The sequence below is a fragment of the Phycodurus eques genome, chromosome 11, assembly GCF_024500275.1.
Source record: "Phycodurus eques isolate BA_2022a chromosome 11, UOR_Pequ_1.1, whole genome shotgun sequence".
NCBI classification, from domain to species: Eukaryota; Metazoa; Chordata; class Actinopteri; order Syngnathiformes; family Syngnathidae; genus Phycodurus; species Phycodurus eques.
Genome location: NC_084535.1, coordinates 3,992,842 through 4,016,263, shown reverse-complemented (window position 1 = coordinate 4,016,263; position 23,422 = coordinate 3,992,842). Strand labels below are relative to the sequence as shown.

Genomic DNA, 23,422 nt, shown 5'->3' with positions numbered 1-23,422 from the left:
GTGATACATTTATTTGGGCATATTTATTGTTTTTCCACCATTAAAATTGTCAGTCTCTCTCTTTTGTTTTGTTTTAATATTTTTTATTATTCTTTTGCAGCCGTCTTCTAGCTGGAAATTGTTTATTCTCACTTGGTTTCTACTACACATATTTACTCTTAAACGACGTTTCGTGCCTGTATTTGTTGATTGACGGGCAAAAGGCACGTTACGGTTGTCTTTGTTTTTGTTGCTACGCTGCAACACTGACATCTAGTGACATAACATTGCTATTACATGGATGGATGGATAGATAGATAGATAATCGGATCAAGTTTTTCTTAGTATGTTTGATTTTATTTGGTTTCAATGTCGTAGATGATCATTGTCGCAGTTGAATGGTGCCTTCAGGCAAAATTGGAATTTTGCGATTCTATTAATAAATGTCGTTTGGCTGGTTAGTGCTATTTCCATTGTCGTAGTTCTGTCGTCTGCATCCTCAGGGAATTTCCTAACCAGTGGCTGTGGAACATTCATTGATGAGAGAGCGAGAGAGAGAGAGAGAGATTTGAAGAGAGCAGTGTTCGGGATTATCATCGCACATTGGATTGGGATTAAATTAGAGCGCCAGTCCAGCCTGCGCGCGCACCCTTTTCCTTTTGCGTGTGAACTCACATGCTGTATAGGGACACCTGGGACGGTTTGACACACATCCATCCATCCATCCCGGATTGCAACCCGTGTGTGGACATGGCCGACGTACCGCAGCTGGTCAAAATCGGCATTTCGCTGAAGATGCTCCCAAACAACACCGCCGTCTACTTCAAGTCCGACGGAGCCCGGTTCGGACAAACCCGAACCATCAAGATGCTCACGGGCTCCAAGTACAAGATCGAGGTGGTGGTTAAACCCGGAGCAGTCGAGGCCACGTAGGTAGAACTCCATTTGTGTTTTAAATTGGGGGTTTATTCATTTCTGGGTTATTTATTTGTGAGTGATTGAGCGAGCTGTACCAAAACGATTACATTTAGATCGTCAATTCATCACGAAAACGACAAATAGTTGATTAAAATTCACACAAAAATAAAATAAAAAAATGTGTGATGCGTTCAGTTGTCTCAATTTGTCTGATTGATGACATGAAATCAGGTTGACGCCACTATTTCGAAAGATGCGTTCAGGGGGAAACGTTTTTTTTCCATAATCCAACATGAAGCGAAACAAAAATGTGGTAGAATAGACATATGGTGTGTGGAAATGAATAATAAATATGCCAAAATGGTCAAAAACGTCTGCTAGTTTTGCCAATACAAACTACGAAGCCCTATTTTCAGAGGGACCCTTGAAAGCATCAGCACAAACCCCATTTGGCAGTAAAACGCAGATTAGGAACTCTAAAAGTTCCTTTTTCGTGTCGTCATCATGATGACATGATGAAAGTTTTTTTAAACAACTATGCCCAAATAAAGACAAAGCGCAATTATTTACATTTATCATGTACCAGGTTGTGTGAAAGTAGGTCACACACACACGGCATGATGCAAATGCCAGGCGGAATTTGGGGCACAGCTGTGGCGTGAATCACTTGACCTGGCAGCTAAAACAGTATATCTAAAAATGGGCATATTATGTTCAACAAATTCCAGCGCAAAATAATAATAATACATCGACGTGGCGGCCGAAACGCTATCAAGTCGAAACCAAAAGGTAAGCAGAGCTGCCGTGTTAGCACAGATTCAAGTTGGCTAACAATGTTACCAACAGATGGTTGTTATGAATGTAAAAAAAATAAAAAAAACATACACTGTAAATTAAGCAGCTCATCATATTATACTGAACAAAAATATAAATGCAACACTTTTTTTTCTTTTTTTTGCTCCCACTTCTCATGAGCTGAATTCATAAGATCAGAGACGTTTTCTATGTACACAAAATAACTATTTCTCTCAAATATAGTTGAAAAAAAAATCTGTCTAAATCTGCGTTAGTGAGCACTTCTCCTTTGCCGAGATAATCCATGCACCTCACAGGTGTGGCATGTCAAAATGCTGATGAGACAGCGTGATTATTTCACAGATGTGCCTTTGGCTGCCCACAATAAAAGGCCACTCAAAAAATTTTCACCACATCTGATGGTTTTTGACTCACGTTACAAACATTGAGTAGGCATCATCTCGGGGTAGTCATAACATGCCCTGATGCATCAAGCAGTCCTCAAACTATCTTTGTTTTTTTGGGGGGCTCGGCAGGTCGATGAGCTTGGGCGGAGTCACCTTCGGCCTGGAGCGGCAGTCCAAGGACCCTCAGTCGGTGGTCTACACGGGCCTATACGACACCGAGGGCGTGACGCACACCAAGAGCGGCGAGAGGCAACCCCTTCAGATCAGCATACAGGTACGCTTGAACACGAACGTTACATAGAAACAGCGCACAGATGGACAAACAAGCAGTCACGCTCAACATGAAATAATGCAATGCTGGATAACTAAATAAAATATTCATCGCTATAAGTTTAATGCCAAACACTATTATAATATTTTGGTTAGCACGACGGTTAGCTGTTTTTTTTTTTTTTTTACGTCACACCATGCAGTTGATTGGACTTAAACGTGTATTCATTCTGCTTGTGGGAGGAGCGACATAGAGGAGAGGCAGAATACACACTGGACAACCAATCGCGGGACAATTATAGTGCAGGAATTCACACACACATTCACACCAATGGACAATTACGACGCTAGGGTCTTAAATTACTTTGTTTTCAAATGTGGATGGAAGTAGCCACGCTTTGGGAGAACAAGCAAACGCCACACGGGAAGGAGAGATTACTCACGTCTCATGCACAAAACATGGGAGAAAAATGTTTTTAAATGCTTATGATTTGATTCTCCTGCTTTCTTGTGGTCAGGTCACCAATAGTGCTTGTGTGTGTTTGTGTGTGGGTCGCAGTTCACCGAGGCGGGCACGTTTGAGACGGTGTGGCAGGTGAAGTACTACAACTACAACAAGCGGGACCACTGCCAGTGGGGCAACAGCTTCAACAGCATTGAGTACGAGTGCAAACCCAATGACACGCGCACACTCATGTGGGTCAACAAAGAGACCTTTGTTTGACACACACACATGTTGGCGCAACGACACGTGTGTGTAGTATGTGTTAGTTTTAACCATCTACTGAGTTTCATTACTTTTTGGGGACCGTCCAATGGAAAGCATGTTGTCTCTATTTTTTTAAATGCAAACATTTGCCTTAAAAAAAAAAAAGAAATCATCATATATTTTGCGGTGAAAATATGTATTCTAAAATATTCCACTTCTTTTTTTTATTTGATTAAAAAGAATAACCTCACATTATTCAAAGATACAAAGCATGTATCTGTTTTGTTTTTCTTAGTGCCATTAAAAAAAATAAAAAAATAAAATCTAAATCTCTTCAAAATCTATCAGAAATATTTTGGGTTAAAAATGTTTTTTCATCAAAAAACATTAACCTCACATTATTTGGAGACACATGCTCTTCATTCGGCCAACTTGTGAGTACTACTGACTTGCAGTACTTTTTATTTTTACCTTCATAACATATCTGTCCAATGCAAAGCCAGTATTTCTGTTTCATTATTCCTAATGCTAAAATGTTTTCTTTTGATTTTAATATTTTTTTGGTTACAAAATAAAAACAAAATTATGTTTTTTTATTTAAAAAAAAAAAGAATAACCTCACATTGTTTTGAGATGCTATATATGCTTTCTCAGTGGACCAACTTGGAGAATGTTATCATGTGTGTGTGTGTGTGTGTGTATGTGTGCGTGTGTCAGTTTTAACACTCTTGCGTTATTTTTTGCTGTCCAATCGAAAACATGTATGGCCGTTAATTTTTTTTAATGTAATTTTTCAAATCTCAATTTATTTCCTTTCACCTTAATTATTTCAGGAAATATTTTGGTTACAGACATTTTAAAAACAAAATTATTAATTTCCAAACATTAAGAATAACCTTAAGTAATTACATGCTTTTCATTGAATCAACTGGAGCGCAGTATGTTGTTGTGTGTGTGTTGTGTATGGGACAGCGTGAGTTTAGCACCAGCGTGTTTGTATGTGTGTGCGTTGTTTTTATAAATGGTGTAAAACACAAAACAAACAAACAAAAAACAACAGAGAGTTTGTGAAAAAAATAAGAAAGAAAATATTCTATTCGCTGTTTTGAACCCGGTGTATCTGCTCAGTTGACACTTTTTTGTATTATTTTTGGACACTTGGTGACAACGTGCTCCTGTGTTAATGTTCTCTCTACCTCTTCACATAACACTTTAAATATTAGTCAAGTGTTATGTCTTTATATCCTATTTTTTTTTTATATCCCGTGTTGTGTTTTTGTCAAAAAATTTAAAAAGTATCTTTTGTACAAGTGACATGCATTCAAATGACTATATTTTTGCTGTGATATATGATTTGGAATGGACCTATGCAAGAATAATAATAATAATAATAAAAACAACCATAAAGAACTAATTGGTGCTGCAGTAGAGTTCATATTAGTTTGTATGTGTGTGTAGGTGCCTTTCTGCACAGCTTTGCTTCATCTTTAAAGCCACTTAAAATTGAACTGAGTCTTTAGAAGGCCCGGCGAGGATTTAGCATGTGTGCGTGAGGCAAACTTTGACCTATTGATGAAGTGCCTTAAGTATCTTACAGGGATTATATATACAACAGAATCAATCCACCTGTATGCACAGTGCAGTTTTCAGGGTGCACAAGGAATTCCTGGTTAGAGGGCCATCCGGGCACCATGGAGAGAAGTCCTACCGGCACCAGGGTGATCTAGGAGCGAAACCAAATTAGTAACAAATAATAAATAACAAATGCTCACGCCAAAGGTATTCACCGTGTTGTTTTTAGGGTGGTGGCAAAACAAGTAAGGAGATTTTTCTTGTGCAAATGACGTCAATAAATACCAGAAGTGACATATGGAAAACGAAGCGGGAGACTTTGTAAATCTGCTAATTTTTTTTTAAAGTTTTACATTCATAAATGTAAATTTGTGACTCATAATCTTTTTTTTTCAGTATTCCACAAGGACTGAATTATTTACTTTTCTTTTCTTGATAATCTGTGTCATTTCCCCCTGGCTACGACGTTTAATAACGTTTTTCATTAAAAAAAAGCAGTAGATTTACTTCCGCAAATTACGTCAATCCAAAGTGTGACGTTGTAAAAAAAAGCATATTAACATATAACACAAAATTACAACAACAATAGAGAAGTACCATTAATATGCAAAATGTCATGTCATTAATTAAAATTAAAAAATAGTAACTATCGTTGTGTAGCATAAAGCGATGTTAGAAATGAAAGAGATTTACATCTACAAATTACGTCAACCTCGGATTGAAATACCATGGCCTAGCCTAGCCTAAACCTAGCATAGTATAATATTCTCTATTTTATTTTCAAATGAACATAATTATTTTTAGACACAAAATATGCAAATTACATATTAACAGTCATATGTAGATAAATTGTAATATGACCTACAATTAATCTTTTAATGTTCGTTTTATAGTTTCGTAGAAGTCGATCACGTGAAACGAGCTAATGAGGGGATCTCGATTTATACGTAACTAAACCGTGAATCCCCGGATGTACAGTATTTCCGCGCCTCCCCCTTATCGTCCCCGCCCCTCTGCCACCGCCTGCCTGTCAAAACGAGCCTCCCCCTCCTTCTCCTTCTCCCCCGGCTCCTGTTCCCGCCCAGCGGCTCTCCGTCCCTGGTTCTCCTCCACTGCAGTCGACGCTTCGGCGAAGGAGGCGAGCGAGGCAGGAAAGAGAGCCCCCCAAATCTGGGTGTAAAACGCCGAGACGTGATCCCCACCTTATCCCCCGGCTTCAGTGGACACACCTCGGCGGCGTTTGGAACTCTCCCTGCACGGTCTTTCTCACATAGCCTGGATTTCCTCACCCTAACAGCACCATGGTAAGCTTCCCGGTTGCTATAATACGACGATTAAATACGCCATTTTTTTTTTTTTAGCATATTTGGCTTTATAAATCGACTTCCTGACGCTTCCCCCTGGTGTACCTTGCCTTTCTCGCCCGCTTTTTGTGGCTCCTCGTCCGCACCCTGTGTGTAACACGCCCGGGGAGGGGGCTAGCCTGCCAGCAGCCTGGAGCCTTTGGCCCACATTCATGTCCCTTGATCCCCTGTCAGTGGTCTTGTTGTTTATTTTCTCCCCACGTAAATTAGTTTTCGTGACAGAAATCCACACTGAAAAGCCAGCCAGTAAAAAAGAACACCGTGTCTTTTATTACTAATTGTGTCACTTTGTGTGTGTGTGTGTGTATGTGTCTTTTGGTCGGTGGTTGTTGACAGTTGCAACACTGCAATTTAATAAGGAAGCAGTCATAGCCGGACACACGATGGAATAGTGATGCCAAAAGAAAAAGAAAAAAAAAGTCCATCCATCCCTGCATTTTCTTTTGCTGCTTCTCCTCACTAGGGTCGCGGGCGTGCTGGAGCCTATCCCAGCTGTCATCGGGCAGGAGGCAGGGTACACCCTGAACTGGTTGCCAGCCAATTGCAGGGCACACAGAAACAAACAACCATTCGCACTCACAGTCATGCCTACGGGCAATTTAGAGTCTCCAATTAATGCATGTTTTTGGGATGTGGGAGGAAACCGTCATCGTCTAAAATTTAATATCAAGTATAAAACGTCTTTATCTGTATAAATAATTAGAAATAGAAACTATCTAGTGGACTAGTTGTCAGCGCCTCTGCCTCACAGGTCTGAGGTGTTACGTTTGAATCTTAATTTTTGGCCTTCTCGTGTATAGTTTGCATGTTCTTCCAGTGCTTTTGTAGGTTTTCTCTGGGTACATTCTTCCTCCCACATTCCAAAAAGCATAAATGTTTGCAGTAATTGATTTCTTCATCCAGTACCGTGTTATTATTTCATGTGAGTGTGAATGCTTGTTTATCTATACTTGCCCTGCCATTGGCTAGCGACTGACGAGTCCAGGGTGTACCCCGCATGTTGGCCAAAGTCATCTGGTATAGGCTCCAGCTCTTCTGGGACCCTAATGAAGAGAAGCGGCCACTGCCCCCCAAAAAATGGATGGGTGGAATATATTCATTCGTCTCTCCGGGTCAAACCATCATCATCATGAAAACCTTAACAAGCTTACATTTGTATGAATACATCAATATTTAGATGTACTGTAAGAGCCATAAAATTGTCTTAACTTGGGAATACATATATTATCTGTCTCCATGTGTTGCTGCACAATTTGTGTTCAAATATCAGTTGTTTTCAGGGTTATAACGACTGCGACATTGATGCTAGTTTCGTTAGCCTCTCTATGTAATTTTGCATTGTGTGTTAGTGGACTCGTACGTCAACACCCCCTAATGACATGATCAACTTTGTGTGTGTGTGTGTGTGTGTGTGGTTTCATTAATGCACTTTAAGTTGAGTGTGGTATACCAAAAAAGCCAAAAACATGTACCGCTACGCCTGTAGTAACACATTTGTTTATTCATTTAGAGTGTCCATTCAGGCGACCCGCACTAAAGCACACACGTTAGGTTGTTACAGGTTTAATTAAGATGATTGCCAGTTAGTTATGTGGATAGCTTTGGTGTGTCAACGTGACATATTCCTTCTCCAACTACTGACAGTACAACTTGTAACCTGTCTAATGACAATATGGAGTCCATATACGCTGCTGCGTAGCAATCAAGCACTGCTGCAGCTAATGTGGAACAAGAGATAAGAGCTGCACTTGCACATCCACGCAGCCCACTCAATGTTCAGTGCATCGCTGCAGTTGTGTTGGCACCGGTAGAAGCGGCAGCAGTGCTGGTGGGTAGTAGGCACCTTTTTCACATCCGTCCATTTCCTACAGTGCTTGTCTTCATTGGGTGAGCTGGAGCCTACCCCAGCTGACTTTCGGCCAGGGAAGCAGGTTACATTTTGGACCATTTGCTAATCAATTGCACAGAACATGTAGACAAACAACCATTCACAGTCACATTACATAGATAATCAGTGCTGGATGAATAAATAAAAATATTTATCACTAGCATTTCAATTACAACGCTGTTGATTAGGACTGGGCGATTACCGGTAATGAAAATGTTAACGTAATTTTGATTTTGGCTTCCCGTGATCATAAAAACATTATAATCAAAGAAAAATGATTCATGTGGTGAACGTCGCGTTGTGTGTGGAAGCAAGTACCCGCATTGTACACGCTCCCTGAATGCAGCTATGTTGGTTGCAGCAAGCGTGTGACATATGTTATTCTGCCCTCCCTGAGTATGTATTCAATAGTTTATTGACACCCCAGTTGGAGTTTATTGTAAAACTAAACGCGCAACAAAAAATAATTACACACATTTTGTAATACGACACGTTGTTTTAGAAACATTGCCAGTTTAATGCTAATACTCAATTGTATTTCCCATTGATTAGCTAGCTAAAATTAGCATTAGACGTTACGGGAGGGATTTACCTTCAAATGACATATGCACACACAAACGCTGTTCTAAACAGTCAAATACTATTGGCTAGAAATGGAGGACTGTGAGGTTTCCATGAGGAAAAGCTTTTAGGAATAGTGTTAAGAATAAGTGAGCGCTAGTAAAGAAGTGAACAAACCTGCTCTCTGTAACACAACGACATGAGGCTTGAAAACAGCGTCCAATCATTGACCTCGATCCTTCTCCTCTTTTGTACGACAAAGTTCCTCATCATACTCTGCTATTATGTCAAAAGCTACAAATATTTATTCAACGGTCGCACGTTCACTACACTTGACACTCGCGCTTGATCTCTGCTTAGCAATGTGTGGATGACAAAGGCATCTCTGTGTTAGCAGCTAGCGAGCTAAGCTAAGCTAGCTTGCATGAAAGGCTTCAACGCACACTGAGGTAAGTCACACACACATCCATATGAAGTCTGTTGTGCATAAAGACAATGCGTTATTTCCCATTATCGATTTGATGGATTTCTAACATTTTAAAACAAATTTAAATTGATATACTGTATTTCATACGAAAGGCCAACTTGCCAAGCACAGATTGATGCTGTTGGATCCTAGGAATATAAATTGATATATCAGTGTAGTGAATAAATTGATACTCCTTTACTAATATAGTTTGTGTAAAGTTCTGGTGCTCACATTAGTTTGCCCGTGCTAGATGTCACATCAGTTCGTGCTAACGTGTTACTTTAGGCTAATACGATTCATGAGCCTCATGTGAAGGTGGTTTGTTTGTATTGAATATTTAGCGACTGAATATATGGATACAGTTGTTTATGTAACATGGGTACATGATTGTGTACATGCTGGAAGCATGGCTTTGATGCTTTACAATCCTCTCTGTTTAAGTGCTTTGCCACCATCTTGTGGCGACTATATGCAATTACAACCCCCTTTTAGAGGAGTGGTCAATTATTTGTGGCAGAGCTCTGTTCCAATACTGGCAAATAGTAAGGGTTCACTGTGTACCCGGAGAAAACCCATGCAAGCACGGGTTTCAATGGAGATTTGACATTTACACAGAACACCAGCATGGAGAAAAGTGGGGGGAAAAATGACTCATTCACTCATAGATGCCGCAAAATAGCAGCATTGGAGCAATTTGACCACCTGGGCTTTTGTCGCACAACCCGGTGAAGTAGGGCATTTCACACAGCAGACAAATAAATAACGTCTGAATATACTTGTCGAACAACGACAAGTGGCGAGAGAAACAAGTGTCTGATGCTGAACTTGACATCCCTGGTCCTGGTTTTGTCAAATACCATTTCACACAGGGGATGTTCTACTTCTGACACTACGTATGAAGGTCAAAAAAAAAATAAAAATACCATGTGAGCTTCATGCCCCCATTCTGTGTAATTTTTATCGAATAGCAAAATGGTACTGAAAAAACTCAGCTAAATGGCAGCATTTCAGGTAGTGTACAAGGGCATTATCTTCTAAAGTGCTTCATTCAGCTGTGATATGTGTGGGTTTACATGTTAGAGTACAATATGCCGGCTCATGTGCGCCACCCCCCCCTGAAAATCTATAATTAGCTGTGTTTTTTTTAAGGGTTGCCAGCCAGACTCTTACAGATGCAAAACGAGTGTTGTTTTGGACTTCTATTGATTGTGAATGCAATATCCATCATGGATAAGGTTGCACATTGGCACCTCTCCTTCTCCATCCATCTCGAACTCTGTATTAAAGTTAGCATGTTTTTGCGTCGTGCCCACAGACCCGAAACGTTGGTGGCTTTTTTAATCAGTCGAAAAGCAGTAGACTGGATTTTGATTTATTAAACTTTGATGTGAAGACGTGAGCGCTGAGCCTCAGGATATTTGTGTCTCCCTTCCCCCTTTCGCGGGCCAATAAGGTTGTTGGCTGCCGACCGTTGTTTAGCGCCGTAATCTCATGGCTAATGATGCCGTGTTGCTTTGCTGCGCTTAAAATACCACAACCTCTCTTAGGGTGGATTTACCCTTCAGGGCCAAGTGGCCAATTCCTATTTAGGGCTTATATTTTACTGAAAAAAATATTTCCTGCTTTATTTCATGTGACACATCTGATTTGACTGTATGTACATTCACGGACCACGTGGAAAAAAAAATACCTTTTAATGTTCCATGCACCTCTAATGTACAGCCCCAACTCCAATGAAGTTGGGACGTTGTGTTAAACAAATAAAAACAGAATACAATGATTTGCAAACCATCTTAAACCTATATTTAATTAAATACACCACAAAGACAAGATATTTCATGTTCAAACTGATAAACTTTATTGCTTTTAGCAAATAATCATTAATGTAGAATTTTATGGCTGCAACACGTTCCAAAAAACCTGGGACAGGTGGCAAAAAAGACTGAGAAAGTTGAGGAATGCTCATCAAACACCTGTGTGGAACATCCCACAGGTGAACAGGCTAATTGGAAACAGGTGGGTGGCATGATTGGGTATAAAAGGAGCTTCCCTGAATTGCTCAGTCATTCACAAGCAAAGATGGGGCGAGGTTCAACACGTGCGTGAGAAAATAGTCAAAGTTTAAGGACGATGTTCCTGAACGTAAAATTGCAAGGAATTTAGGGATTTCATCATCTACGTTCCATAATATCATCAAAAGGTTCAGAGAATCTGGAGAAATCACTGCATGTAAGTGGCAAGGCCGAAAACCAACATTGAATGTCCGTGACCTTCGATCCCTCAGGCGGCACTGCAACAAGGACTGACATCAATGTGTAAAGGATATCACCACATTGGCTCAGGAACACTTCAGAAAACCAATGTCGGTAAATATAGTTCGGTGCTACATCCGTAAGTGCAACTTGAAACTCTACTATGCAACACAATAGCCATTTATCAACAACACCCAGAAACGCCGCCGGCTTCTCTGGACCCGAGCTCATCTAAGATGGACTGATGCAAAGTGGAAAAGTGTTCTGTGGTCCGATGTGTCCACATTTCAAATTGTTTTTGGAAATTGTGGACGTCGTGTCCTCCGGGCCAAAGAGGAAAAGAACCATCCTGACTGTTATGGACGCAAAGTTCAAAAGCTAGCATCTGTGATGGTATGGGACTGTGTTTGTGCCAATGGCATGGGTAACTTACACATCTGTGAAGGCACCATTAATGCTGAAAGGTACATACAAGTTTTGGAGAAACATATGCTGCCATCCAAGCAACAGCTTTTTCATGGTTATTTGCTTGGTTATTTCAGCAAGACAATGCCAAACCACATTCTGCGCGTTTTACAACAGCGTGGCTTTGTAGTAAGAGAGTGCGGGTACTAGACTGGTTTGCCTGCAGTCCAGACCTGTCTCCCATTTGAAAATGTGTGGCGCATTATGAAGCGTAAAATACGACAACGGAGACCCCGGACTGTTGAACAGATGAAGCTGTACATCAAGCAAGAATGGGAAAGAATTCCACCTTCAACAATTAGTGTCCTCAGTTCCCAAACGTTTATTGAATGTTGTTCAAAGAAAAGGTGATGTAACACAGTGGTAAACATGACCCTGTCCCAGCTTTTTTGGAACGTGTTGCAGCCATAAAATTCTAAGTTAATGATTTGCTAAAAACAATTAAGTTTATCAGTTTGAACATTAAATATCTTTTCTTTGTAGTGTGTTCAATTAAATATAGGTCAAACATGATTTGCAAATCATTGTATTCTGTTTTTATTTGTTTAACACAACGTCCCAACTTCATTGGAATTTGGGTTGTAGAATATTTAGGCTATATATTTAATGTGTCATACACATCTAATGTAGCAGATTTACACCATATTTAATGGTATATTCTTTCGCTGTTGTTTAGAGTTACATGTTTTCTTAATGTTATTGATTTGTGTGGAGTTATATTAGCTTCTGTAGATGGGTACCCATTTTTTTTTTTATCCACTGAAGTAAAAGACTTGATTCCCATCTGAAGATATTTAATTCCATGTGTTTTTCTCTTTACGCTGCCATGATATATATCCCATTTGTAACACATGAGAGCAAAAAAATATATATCACAATTGTGTGTCACTTGTAAATCCAGCCTCAGGTGAATGTTGTCTTGGCACACTGCGCCAAATGTTTACCGTACGCTTGGAAGCTGACGGCCAACAAGGGGAAGTTGGTTAGACTGCTGCGATTGCGTCATCACATTACAAGTTTTGCAGCTGTTTTGCAACGACACTTGAGCTCAAGCGTTAGCAGAAGTGGCGGAATGATGATTTTACAGCTTGATTTTTTTTTTTTAAAAACAATTTTTTTATTTGTTGCTCCATGGGGTGAACAATACAGTAAAGGCGGTAGTTCATGTAGGCTGCTGGACAGGCAATCAATCGCTGGCTCGGTGTCATCACGGCTGCCCCCTCGGTGACTCCCCTGTGAAGTACGTTGGTGCAATGACTTATGAGTTTAATTCATTCTGTGACCAACCTCGTCATTCAATTCTAATCAATTTTCCCCATTTGAAATGAATTGAAATGCCATTAATCAGTACCAACCAGCCAAAACACACCACTATTCTTTTTGTTAGGCATTTTTAGAGATGCGAAGAGAGAAGAGAAATCGTGGCATGCGGATATGCAGAGGATTACTGTATTTGTTGGACAATGGCATAGCTTTCAACACAAACAGGTTTCAAGTTTTGTTGTTAAACTTCACACCCCTGTCCTGCTATCGTGGAATAACCTTACAAATAGGTGCCTTTTTTTCCACTGGAAAAGGCAGAAGTTTCTGACTTTTACAGGGAGGGTGAAAGGAGTTACTGTCATATGAATATCATTAAGTTCTCGTTTCTTCTCTTCTCAGGGAAATGAAGCCAGCTACCCCCTGGAAATGTGCACGCATTGTAAGTTTTGCCACTTCCAACAGGCTATTTATAGAAGACTTGGATGGTCTAGTTCACATCCGTTATCCAATTACCGCAATGATATCGCAGCTCTGTGTCACTGGATTGCTTTGGTGTCATTGGCACATTTAATACTGAGATTGCGGTGGTGAAGCGGGCTAAAATGGGGCCATTTTAGTAAAGATAAAGGTCAAGGACTGAAAGGATGACTTTCATAATACATGATTTGGAGATGCACGCTTTTCAATAAACGGCGAACTATGAACTTTGCAAAAATTTGGAGATGCATGCTTTGCAATGGACAGTAAGTCCAATAAAATAGATGCGCTGTACATGCATACATATATCCTTTTTTATTGGACAGCAAGTTTGACACTGGAGCAAAACAAAAAAAACTAAACAATTTTGTAGATTTGTAAATACGTGCTTTTCAATTGTGCGGTACATTTGGCACCCAAAAAAAACAAAAAACAAAACAAAAACCAATCAACTTAGCAAATAATAACTTTCAAAATGTGTCATTGCATACTTTTAGCAACGTTAATGATGTCAACATACTAACACAAGCAGATGGTCCGTACGTAGTCCGGACCGTGGGCCTTGCCGGCATTTGTCCCCAGGCGTAATGCCCCCCCGAGTAGTAGCGTTGGTGGGGTTGTGTCACGAATGACCCAGAACTCAACACATGGAGGATATTTGCAGCATGTCTTTGTTTTACCCGGCCAGTTCGCCAGCTTTTGACACAAAGGGGCGTCAACAGTGAGTCTCTGGTCTTAAATTTCACACTCCTGGCAAGGCTGGTGGCGTTCCACCTCTGGTGTCCCTCTAATATTACGACAGAAGAAGTCGGTGGGGAAAACCGCTTTGGTGTCCAGCTTTAAAGGGGCTAGCGTCTAGTATTTCATATATAATTGTTGTCGGACAGCGCTGGTTTTCACGGCGTTCATTCCTGAACAGAGAGCCTGAAGGCATCACCAGCTTGTCTGGAGACTCTCTGCTCGGGATTCTTTGTTGCGAGGGGGTTCCCTGGAGGAGGGGGGGGGGGGCGTGAGTCACTACTGGCAGCAGCGGGGTGGTGGCGGGGAGTCAGGGGGCTTTTCTAATGACGGAGCAGCTATAAATAACACTGCCCTGGCTAGCTGCTGCGGCGTTTGCTGCGTGCATGAGAGCGGTACATTACGAAAGCAATCAGCCTAATGTGCTAGGAAGTGGCCACACCAGTTTCCAGAATGCTCGAGTGCTGCCTAGAACTAGGAGAAGCGCCAGAAGAGACAGTTCACTAGTCAGTATGCTGACACTCAATACCTTTCTATATTCTATAACTTTAGTCCAACACAATTGTAATTCTTCACCTTAGCCAGACATTTTGTGGTAACAGTTTCCACAATGCCAATGCTCGAGCACCGACGAGAACTCACAGAAGCGATATAAGAGACAGTTATCTGACAGTTGGGAAACCTAGTTGGTAAACTTCGTCGGTAAACTGACCGTATTAACTAACTAGCTTTAATTAGTTTCCCACAATCTTAATTCTTTACCTTAGCGATATATTTTTCATCATGCTCGAGTGCTGACTAGAACTAGGATATTTTTATGCACAAAAAAATCTGAACCCGAACACGGGGTGCCATCTGCGTGCCGCAAGTCATGTCCTTGACCTAGTTGGAAGTGGCAGCGTCTTGGCTTCTAGTGAGGACTTGTATGACTTTGCTGCTTTCCTAACATAAAAATATATATATATTTTCCCTTCTATTTCCTGCCAAATAAACCTTCAAGATTCTAGGAGATGGTCTGAACAAAAGAGTACTAATTAGTGCGAAAGTGTCTCATCTCCCTTGTTTTTCGTCTCAGTTGATCCGGACGAAATCAAGCGTCTGGGAAAGCGTTTCAAGAAACTGGACCTGGACAACTCTGGCTCGCTCAGCGTGGAGGAGTTCATGTCGCTGCCTGAGTTGCAGCAGAACCCGCTAGTGCAGAGGGTCATCGACATATTCGACACGGACGGCAACGGCGAAGTGGACTTTAAAGGTGGATGCTACTCCTACGTACGATGTTGTTCCGTTTGCTGTAATGCAGGGGTTCTCAAACTTTTTGGGTTCAGGCACCCCTTACAGTACAGAGGGGAACTTTTTCCAAGGACCTTCTTCCAATTTAACATAACTACAATGTCAGGTCAAGTTCATTTTTATAGGCCTCAAAGAAAACAGATTCTCAAAGGGCTTCACAGGCCCGACAGTTGACAAAGATCGACGACATCCCCTTATTTAAAACCTCCAACAATGTGGAACCCTAAATACCTCTGGAAATAAAAAGTTGCTTATTTTTGAGAAAAAAAGTTGATGAAATAGTTATAGTTATGAGAGAAAGTAGGTGTAATATTATCAAAATAGTCGTATTATTTCGAGAAAAATAAAATGTTAACTTTAAAAGAACAGAACTATTTTGATGTGACCAGTATTTATAATCTTACAGGAATAGTCATGTTTTTCAAAGATGGTCATAGAATAATGAAATTAAAGTCAGAGTTTAACAAATCATATTTTTACAAGTGAAATTAAAAATGCTTTTTGTTTAAAAAAAAATGCCTTTATTCATGCTGGGATGTCAGATTTTGCGATTACAGTAAATGCTCCTCCATCGCGGGAGTTACCCATTAAGTGAAAATCCACAATATCGAAATACCCAAAGAAATATGAAAAAAAACAAATCATAATTGGGGGAGGGATTATTATTATTTTTGATATAAATTGTTTTAGGGTCTTCAAACACACTTTTACACATTCAAAGCAAGCTGCGACTTGCGTAGCCCCGGTTAAAGAACCACTGCCCTAATGTTGCTGTCGAGACTTTTGCGTGTTATCCTCTGAATTTGATGCTATCCCATAATAAATCCGCTCAGCGTGTACTGACTTTGTCTCTTTGCCATCACAGAGTTCATTGAGGGAGTGTCGCAGTTTAGTGTCAAAGGTGACAAGGAGCAGAAGCTTCGCTGTAAGTTTATAAAATGTCATCATTAGTACGGGGTAGTATTTTTCGATTTTCTCTTGTGAGTTGTTTGATGTTGCCTGACTGACTTCCTGCACACTCGTAGTCGCCTTCCGGATCTACGACATGGACAAGGACGGCTTCATCTCCAACGGCGAACTTTTCCAGGTGCTAAAGATGATGGTGGGCAACAACCTGAAGGACACGCAGCTGCAGCAGATCGTGGACAAAACCATCATCAACGCAGACAAGGACGGCGACGGCAGGATATCCTTCGAGGAGTTCTGCGCGGTGAGTCTCGGTCCTCCTCGAAAGAGCTTTTGTGAGTTTATTGGAGCGGTTACCGCGCAGCCCGTTTGAAGTTTGTCGCACACCAAAACAGCAGCATCTACGGAAGCATGTATGCATTTTAAGTGCTTGGGTTACACATTTCTGGCGTACCAGACGTCAACTGGAAGGAAAAAGTAGACATCTGAGCATTTTCTAAAGACTCCAGCAGGTCCAGGAAGTGGCAGCATGAGTGCTGACTTGAACCAGGAGAAGAAACTAGACCTCCAAGAATTTTAAATTAACTACCCCTGTGCTGTATACTCCCCAGCTGATCCAGAAAGCTGCTGCTCGAGTGCTGATAAGACGCAAGAGAAGAAATCACAGTTCTCCAGTACTTGTTTTACTACCCTGATGAATATAATCGTCCCAAAGTGGAACTGTTAGAATTGAATGTACCCAAATGACCGTTAAGATGGATCAGAATGCTGCTGCTGAAGTGCTGACTAGATTGCACCCGTATAGCGACTTCATTCTCGTCCCCGTCTCCTCTGCAGGTGGTGGGTGGTCTGGACATACACAAAAAGATGGTGGTGGACGTGTGAGCGCACCCCGCCTCCTTTCCCGACCGCCCTGCAGCTCGCTCGAGTCTCCCCGTTCTCCTCGACGCTCTCTTCCTCCGCCATCTCTTGACGATTTGTCCGGCAAAAACAAGAAACACCGACTCAGTGTTCCGGCAGCGGAACATTTATGTCTCACTTTTCCACCGCGAAGAGCCTCGTTCAAGTGTTAAGTGAAGGGCGAAGGCTTCTTACCCGGTCAAAAAAAAAAAAAAAGACTGAAGTATGAGGAGGTGACTGTAGGGTGACGTGAGGGAATTCCATCCTTTTTTTTTTTTTTTTAAATTATATTTATTTTTGTTTTTTCTCATCTTTTATACGTGAGTAAAGTACGTATACATTCATCCACACTTGACTTAACAGTGCATTTAGCTGCTCGGGTATGAAGTGCCAAGCAAACATATCCAGACACACACACACACACACACACATTACCCAAAATGTATTTTCAACAGTTAAAAAACAAAAGGCTTCTGTACGCTTTCTGTTGTCACTAGACGGGTCCGGAACGAGAAACGTATTTTGCGATTTCTGAAAAATATCTTTTCAAAAATAAATAAAGGAAAAAAAGCTTAAGAATCAGTGAGATAATTTTAATTTTTGAGTGCTTTGGTGGTCATCAGACGGGCCTAGAATGAGAAGCATATTTCAATGTCTCTGATAAATGTCTTTTCACAATTTATTGCTCAATTAATCTTCCATCAAGGGTGTTTTTGTTGTGGATAAGCGAGCCTGAAATGAGATATGTATTTGGCTGTTTTTCGGAAACTATATTTTGAAAACAAACATCATCCGTCAGGTAATCTTATTAGGGTGTTTTTGTTGTTGCAAGGGTGAGCCTGGAAGAAGAAAAAAAGTATTGCTCAGTTCCTTCAAAAATTGAGAGAGAGAGAGAGGGGAAAAAAAGCAGCGTAAATTACACATTTTTAGGGCATTTGGGCTATAACTGGATGGGCATGAAATGAAAAATTGATTTCACAATTTTTGGGAAAATTGTCTTCAAAATAATGAAAAAAACAAATTTGAATATCTGTCAGACAATTTGCATTTTAAGATGTTTTTTTTGTTGCTAGATGGGCATGTAACAAAAGTATTTCCCTGTTCCCGGAAAATGCCTTTTCAAAATAATTATGAGGGGGAGCAAACAAAACAACTTACGAGCATTTATTTATTTTTGGTCCCGATGTGGGCCTGGAACAGAAACAAATATTTTTCAATGAATTACAAGAACAAAACTGGAACTGGGACACTGCTTTGAACTGAATGCGAAAACTGGAGCCTGCATGATGTGGAGTTTTGTTTTTGTGTGCATGAAGATGAACACGTTTGGAACGAATCTTGTTTACACACATGGACGCTGATGTGAATACACACTATTTAATAACACGATACACAATATAGATGTTGCCAAATGATTGGTTTCCATATGAACTGAACTGCAGTACAACACGTGTCATAATATTAACTGCCACATACAAGCTTTTTTAATGTTTTGTACATAAATATTTGTGAAACGCATTCCTGTCTCTGTATAGTTGACAGCTTCATGCTTTAGTTTGGAAGTGTTTTTTCTGAGTTTCTTTTTGTGTGTGGGGGATATCAAATATATATTATGTATTTTTGATTTTTTTTGGTTCTGTTTTTCTGCATGCTGCAATTTACGCTGTGGGACTGTTGGAAACTTGATACTATATGAACATGAAATACCATTTAAATAAACTTAACTGATAATGGATTTTCCTGTTTGTTTCGCAAAGTTGAATAAAATTTTTAAAGTAAAGCTTGACTTGGTTACATTTAAAAAATTTTAATCAAAACTTTATTAGTGTAATTAAAAAGATTTAAATGAACATTGAAATTGTAAAATTTCCTTTTGTAATTGTCAAATTGAAAATGTGGAACTAAAGCTTGGTGATTTAAATTAGATTTTTTTTAGATTAAAAAAAATAATTACTTGTTTATAAAATTTTATTTGGAGAAAATGCTGATTATTGAACTTTAGTTCAACACAAGATGGCCAACTGACTGACAAAATGGACTCCACTGTTGGTTTGTCCTTTTTATATATACACAAACATCACACAGAAATATTCATCACACGCGTCAAATTCCTCATCTGACGTCAAGTCCATGGTAACCAAGTCCGTATTGACCTCCATCACCCCAATCGCCAAAAATTAATAAACATGTCGACCGGTTTAGAATCTTTCCGCAGCTCTGCTGGCGACCACTCGGATGTTTCCATAGACTTTCGAAGGTGGACTTCCTGTTGTGGATAAGATTGGAATTCAAGGAAAACAACATTCAATGTATGTATTAATTTTAATAATTATTATTTTTTTTTTTTTTTTAAATATCACTCACCCAAGATGAGGTTGCATATGGCTGTCCGGGCCATCCTAATGTTTTGAAAGGAGCCCAATATGTGCACTTTTCTGTAGACACGACACACATTGAATGAGCAACATCCACAATTCAACCCAATACACATGTACAGTGGATATAAGTCGACACCCCTCGTTCAAATGCCCGTTATTTGTATAAAAACAGCAGACCAAGACAAAGTCCACGTTCATCAAAAAGCCTACTAGAACATCTGAACTTTATTTGGGGTTAATCAGAGGTACTTGATGGTGGCAGGTTTGTGCCGACTCCCATTTAATGTGCTCAGATGTGATTGGTTAATTCTGAACGCAGCCACGTTCCCATTTATAAGAGGGTGTGCACACTTGTGCAAAAAGATTATCTCAGTCTATTTTTACTTTCCGTATCCTGAAGATTTTCATTGAGTTGGCATTTTTTTTTTTTCAATTGAGTTGAACAGGCTAGACATCACAATGGTGGAAAAGGTTTTGTAATTATTGTCATGTTTTTTTTATACCACACAAACTGGATATTTGAACAGGGGTATGTGGACTTTTTATATCCACTGCATAGTTTACATTATTGTAAACTAAAATTTCAGCTAAAACAAATGCGATTGGAATCAGAAAATGAATTGTCCTTTCTTATTACACACACACACACACACACACACACACACACAAAAAGACTTTTTAGTAAATAAACTTGATTTAAACAAATTATAGTATTTTAATTTTTGTATTATTTGCATTTGCAAAACCTATTTTGGAGTATTTTAAATTACATTTGTAATGAAAACTAAATTTTAACTATTTGTTGGATGGAAATTGTTTACATTTAAAATAAAAATGTAAAATCATGCAAAGTTTTTGTTAATGTACAAACACACACAAATGCTCCGTAAATAGTGTAAAAGTGTGGGTTATTTTCCCATCAACTGACGTTTCGGCCAGCACAATGCGAGTCTTTGTGACGTTCTCGATGGTGAATTTGGTTTTTCCTCCTTTGCCTGCGATCCTGCCGATGGCTCTGGACAAGTGGTCGCCCTTCAGCTGCTTCACTGCAAAAACAAGAACAGAGCGTGAGACCTTTATATTTCGTAGAGTGGACCGTTGGAAATGTTATTTTACCATCTGTGATGTCAAAGGATTCGAGAAAGAGTTCATCCAGTCTGACCAGGGCCAACGCGTCCTGGCAGGGGAACACAAACATTTTTTGGGACATTTCTTTGATTTTAACAAAATGTTATATTTCTAATTAAATATCATTTATAGGATTTCTATTTTCTTTGTAAACGTACGAATGGTTTTACAATCAGAAATTGGACAAACTATTGGGCAAAGTCGTGTAAAACTACATTTTGTTATTTACACTATTTTTTCTAAATGTTTTATTTAAATTGTTATGACTGTTTAACATTTATTTGTTTAAGTTTAATTAAATTCAATGTTATTCACATTTATTTAAAAATGAGTTTCAAATGATTTTCATTAACACCAATCTGTTATTTAAATGATTTACATTTTAATGCAATTTTAAACTTAAATTTGTTTTCATGTCTTCAAATTTCACAAACAAAATTATTTTCACGTTATTTGCATCGAGTGAATAAAAAATATTTTCATGTATTTTAAATTTAAACAGTTTTTTTGTTCACATAATATTTTAAATTTAAAATGTGTTTATTCACTTGATTTTTTTCATGAATTTTAAAACAGAAAAATTAACAACACTCTGACAGTATTTACGTTGATTTTTAAGTTTTTTCTTCATTTTAAAACTAAAACATATTGCATAAAAAAATTCTTAACGCATGTTAATTTCGCATTTACATTTGATTGTTTAGAAAACATATTTTAAATTTAATTATGTTTTTGCATTTGTGTTGTCAAGTATTTTAATTGACCTGAGTAATTAAAACAATTTTGCTATTTACATTTGATTGTTTGCAAGTGTGTTTTTTTTCTAAATTAAAACAATTTTCATATTAACATTTAATGTGTTTTAAATTAAATTTAATTTAAATTTAAAGTGTCAAAATGCATAAGTGAAAGACACTTACTTCAACCTGGAAGCCCAGAATGAAGGCTTTCACGAAATCTGCTGCTTTGGTGAGGGAGGCGATGTCTTGTGTCTCTTTGCAAGTCTACAAAAGCAGAAATAAAAAAATAAAAAATACAAATAAATAGTCATAAAAAAAAAAAAAAATAACTAAAAAAAAAAATTACATGACAGTATATTTCAGGCCAGGCCCTCCTAGAATTGCTTTGTTTTCTTTCCACAAATTAAATGCATTTTTGGCAGCCTCAACATGGCCAACGCCACACCAATTTGGGCAAGTGTGTGTATCCTGGTGAAAATTATTATTATTATTGTTATTATTATTATTTTTTTGGCGGGGCTCCTCAACAGGCCGCCCCAAAACTCACTCAGTAGCACCCGCTGGAAAGTTTGAAGAAATTAGCCCCCTGAAAACCAGTTTGACGCATCAACATAAAATTTGGTCGACATTAGGCGTGTAACGATTCCTTCTACATCGACGCATCGATTTATGGCCCCAAGATCCAACTGCAGGAAGTCGGCCATTTTGGTTTGAAGCAGGCATTTTGGGTGAATCAACAATTTGATGATCATTTCAAAGATTTTTTTTGTAAAGTTAGAAGAAAAAAAATAGCCCTCGAGACCAGCTTCGCCAATTGACAGGGAATTTGGCACGCAAAGGACTCAAGGAACGAAACCCGAAACTGAAAAGGAACTCTGCCATTTTGGGGCAAATTCCAGATTTGATCCACTTATCACTGTTGGCAGATTTACTTCCCATTATTTATTCATCATTACGAAAACACGACAGTTTAAAGTACCGCGGACACTCACTTTAATCTCCACATTACGCGTTTTGAGGTTGAATCTGATTTGAAGCTGCAGGTTCTCCACAATGGGAGTGTAGATCTTCAGCCAGTTCTCCTTCAGCGGCGTGTAACGATGTGCCGGGACGGATACTTTACGCATCTGATCCGCCCCCTGAAAACACAAACACATGCATGCATGCATGAATACTCCATCCATTCGTTTTTATTGCTTTACACACACACAAGACGATCTTTAATACCCTTAATTTGTCGACAGAAATAGGCGGAAACTGTGGCCTCTTGCTTGCTACAGGTCCTCCAGTGTCCATATCAGATTGCTCCAGTTTCCTCTTACGGCTCTTTTTAGACTTGACTTTTATAAAACTGTCACTGTCATCCTGCTTCTCCGCCACGCCAGCTTCCATTGCTTCGTTTGTCGTCGAATCCATGGTGAAAATTCACCTACTTAAAAAGTCCAATTATGAAAAAAAGCAAAGACAGCAAGCTGATGGCGTCCTCGTGCAACTAGAAAGACCCGAACGGCAACGTCAACATCGCCTAAGTGAAATAGAAATATATAAACAACTATTATGGATGTGTAACCGTTTTATATTCAAATAATATCTAGTTAAATATATAATGAAAGAAACAAGGATATTTTACTTTTCATAAAAGTGAAAAATGTTTACTTGAAAGAAGAATTTCGTTAGGCATTTCTTTGGGCACTCAGTAACAAGGGAAGGGTGTCCTCATGACGTCATGTGTTTTGGGGCAAGTAGAATAATTTTAAAAGCCCACCTATATATTTTTGTAGACAATATTAAACTTTAATTCTTCGAGTTATTGGACCACAATTATTTCGTTGCCACTTTCAAAGCCCCCGTATATGCCTCTAAATGTAAATGTGTCAGACATGGGGAAAATTGGCATTGAAAGAACACGTTTCGTCAGCAAAGTGGGTCATGACGTATTGGGTTTTGGGCACG

General features: G+C 39.3%; 3 protein-coding genes across 3 annotated transcripts; 2 read left to right on the top strand and 1 right to left on the bottom strand.

Annotated features, from left to right (window-relative positions):
• The first annotated feature begins 599 nt into the window (after window positions 1-599).
• Window positions 600-4,458, top strand: cnrip1b (cannabinoid receptor interacting protein 1b). The gene is made up of 3 exons (XM_061690375.1): window positions 600-908; window positions 2,229-2,373; window positions 2,929-4,458. The coding sequence occupies exons 1-3, from the start codon at window positions 655-657 to the stop codon at window positions 3,091-3,093; spliced, it is 564 nt and encodes a 187-aa protein (XP_061546359.1). The 5' UTR covers window positions 600-654; the 3' UTR covers window positions 3,094-4,458.
• A 1,247-nt stretch (window positions 4,459-5,705) lies between these two features.
• Window positions 5,706-18,958, top strand: ppp3r1a (protein phosphatase 3, regulatory subunit B, alpha a). Its single transcript, XM_061689886.1, has 6 exons — window positions 5,706-5,954; window positions 13,312-13,351; window positions 15,203-15,379; window positions 16,283-16,342; window positions 16,443-16,627; window positions 17,161-18,958. The coding sequence occupies exons 1-6, from the start codon at window positions 5,952-5,954 to the stop codon at window positions 17,206-17,208; spliced, it is 513 nt and encodes a 170-aa protein (XP_061545870.1). The 5' UTR covers window positions 5,706-5,951; the 3' UTR covers window positions 17,209-18,958.
• Window positions 17,549-22,996, bottom strand: pno1 (partner of NOB1 homolog). The gene is made up of 7 exons (XM_061689884.1): window positions 22,697-22,996; window positions 22,462-22,608; window positions 21,650-21,733; window positions 20,718-20,778; window positions 20,530-20,647; window positions 19,588-19,658; window positions 17,549-19,489 (listed from the first exon to the last, which is right to left on the bottom strand). The coding sequence occupies exons 1-7, from the start codon at window positions 22,883-22,885 to the stop codon at window positions 19,422-19,424; spliced, it is 738 nt and encodes a 245-aa protein (XP_061545868.1). The 5' UTR covers window positions 22,886-22,996; the 3' UTR covers window positions 17,549-19,421.
• Between the last annotated feature and the right edge of the window lie 426 nt (window positions 22,997-23,422).